Source organism: Otolemur garnettii, unplaced genomic scaffold, assembly GCF_000181295.1.
Source record: "Otolemur garnettii isolate 467f Iridium unplaced genomic scaffold, OtoGar3 scaffold00066, whole genome shotgun sequence".
NCBI classification, from domain to species: Eukaryota; Metazoa; Chordata; class Mammalia; order Primates; family Galagidae; genus Otolemur; species Otolemur garnettii.
Window position 1 is genome coordinate 101,660 of NW_003852461.1, and position 2,233 is coordinate 103,892.

Here is a 2,233-nt window from a genome sequence, read left to right on the forward strand (position 1 = left end):
CCCGCCCCGCCCCCGCCGCCTCCGAGGGAACTCCCGACCGCCTGCGGGGCAGTTCTCAGCTGTCTTCAGCTGCGCTCGCCTCAGCTGGGCACTAGCGGAGCCATGTTGTCCTCTGTGCAGAGGTGTCCGCCCCTGCGCCGGGTGTTCGTGGTGGGGGTTGGCATGACCAAGGTAAACGGAGCAGTGGACCCACGGAGGCGGCTCTTGGGAGGCCGGGGGCCCTGGGCGGGGCCCGGGAAAGGGGATGGTCAGTGCCCGCGCTGTTCCTCCGCCTGTCCTTCCCGCCCGGATGGTGCTGCCCCAGCTGCGGCTGCCTGGCGCATGGGGCATCGGGTGGCGACTCGGGGCGGAGGGAGCAGGTGTTGTGATCTTCGGGTGTCTCCGGGGGTCGTAGTGTCACGGGCCTGTTCCTGTGGCCATTCTTTTCTCCTTCTTTCCCTTTTCTCTGGCCAGAGTTTGTGAAGCAGCCCTTAGGACAGCCCAAGTTCTCACCTCTTTAGATTCTGAGCAAAGTCCGTAGGTACGTGCAGCTCGACCCGAGACAGGAGCCTTCTCGCATCAGAGGGGAAGTGGGTCGTGAATGCCACGAGGTCTGGATTCCCTCTTAGAGACACCTCCAGGTGTGGATCGCCACGAGCAACAGGAATGGTGCTCAGTGTCATGGCACAGGTGGCAGTTTTCCTGGATGCTCTGACCGCAGAAGTGTCCGTTTGCTACTCTGGAAGCTAGAGGCTCTTACGGTCTTCATCCTTTCTTTCCTAACCCGCGCCCCTTCAGGGTCTCACTCTCCTTCCACGTGGGAGTGCAGTGGTGCGAGCAGCCTTCGGAGTACCTAGGACTGCAGGCGCGCACTAGCCGGCCTGGTGAATTTATTTTGTTTTTGTAGAGATGGGGTCTTGCTGTGTTGCCCAGGCTTGTCTCCACCTCCTGGCTTCAAGCACCTTCTTCCCGCCTGGCCTTCTTAAAGAGCTGGAATTCCAGGCGTGAGGCACCATATCGGGCCAGGCTTTTTCTTAATATCCTTACTATCCCCTAAAGCCAAATTGCTTTTAGTTTCTTCCCATACTCTGTACTTCCATACCTCTGTTGCTTTGCTTCTTTTATTCTTACTCCTTGTACCATTTATCTTCGCTTGGTTAACTTTTTTTGCATTATTAAAGAATCAGTTCATGTCTTACCTTCTCCCGGAAGCCTCTGATCTTTCTGACTTTGCCGGTAAAGCTTTATGTTGTCCTTATCTTTGTCTTGTACTTACTGTGTTATACAGTACTAAAATTCTGTTTATATGTCTATTTTCTCAAAGTATGTAAGCTCCTCCAGGGTGTGTACCATGTCTTTCATATTCACTGCTATACTCCTGTCACCCTGAAAATGCCTGGTCCCTAGAGGCCTTCATGAATGCGGGTTGAACAATATTAAATAGATGAGTTTTGTGAAAGGGTTCCTAGCAAGGGTTCTATTTCTGAGACAGCATCCCTAAAATTTTATTATTTTACCAGTGGGCTGAGAGTAGAGAGTTCAATCAAAACACGTAAATAGAAAAGTCATCTTTCATTGAAGAGGGGAACTTGTAATATAGGGGGATAGTAAGACTTTTTTTTTGATACAGAGTCTCACTTTGTCACCCTCTGTAGAGTGCTGTAGTGTATACTAGGTAATTGATACTGTCAAGAATTTTTTTTTTTTGAGACAGAGTCTCACTTTGTCATCCTTGGTAGAGTGTTGCGGCATCATAGCTCACAGCAACCTCAAACTCCTAGGCCTGCCACAACACCTGGCTATTTTTTTGTTGCAGTTTGGCTGGGGCTGGCTTTGAACACACCAACCTCAGTATATGGGGCCGGCACCTTACTAACTGAGCCACAGACCCCGCCCCCCCCCCAAGTTTTTAAAAAATTTCTTTGTTTTTAAAGGAACTTTTAATTCTATTGATAGATTTTTTTTTAATTGAGACAGAGTCTCACTTTGTTGCCCTCAGTAGAGTGCCGTGGCCTAGAGTGCTGAGGGATCATAGCTCTTGGCAACCTCAAATTCCCTGGCTCAAGCGATTCTCTTGCCTCAGCCTCCCGAGTACCTGAGACTACAGGTTCCCGACACAACACCTGGCTATTTTTTTATTTTAACAGGCCCGGGCTAGGTTTGAGCTCACCAGCCCTGATGCATGTGGCCAGTGCCCTACCCACTGAGCTATGGGCGCCACCCCATGGTGTCCTCATGTGTTTTTTTTTTTTTT

The 2,233-nt window shown here is 50.6% G+C and overlaps 1 protein-coding gene across 1 annotated transcript in view; it reads left to right on the forward strand.

Moving 5' to 3' along the window:
• Nucleotides 1-62: 62 nt before the first annotated feature.
• LOC105887313 (non-specific lipid-transfer protein-like) overlaps nucleotides 63-2,233 on the forward strand; it is an 11,183-nt gene continuing 9,012 nt past the window's right edge. Inside the window, exon 1 of the mRNA XM_023515124.1 lies at nucleotides 63-171. Within this exon, the coding sequence (XP_023370892.1) occupies nucleotides 103-171 (69 nt within the window). The 5' untranslated portion in view covers nucleotides 63-102. The remainder of the gene's footprint in view (nucleotides 172-2,233) is intronic.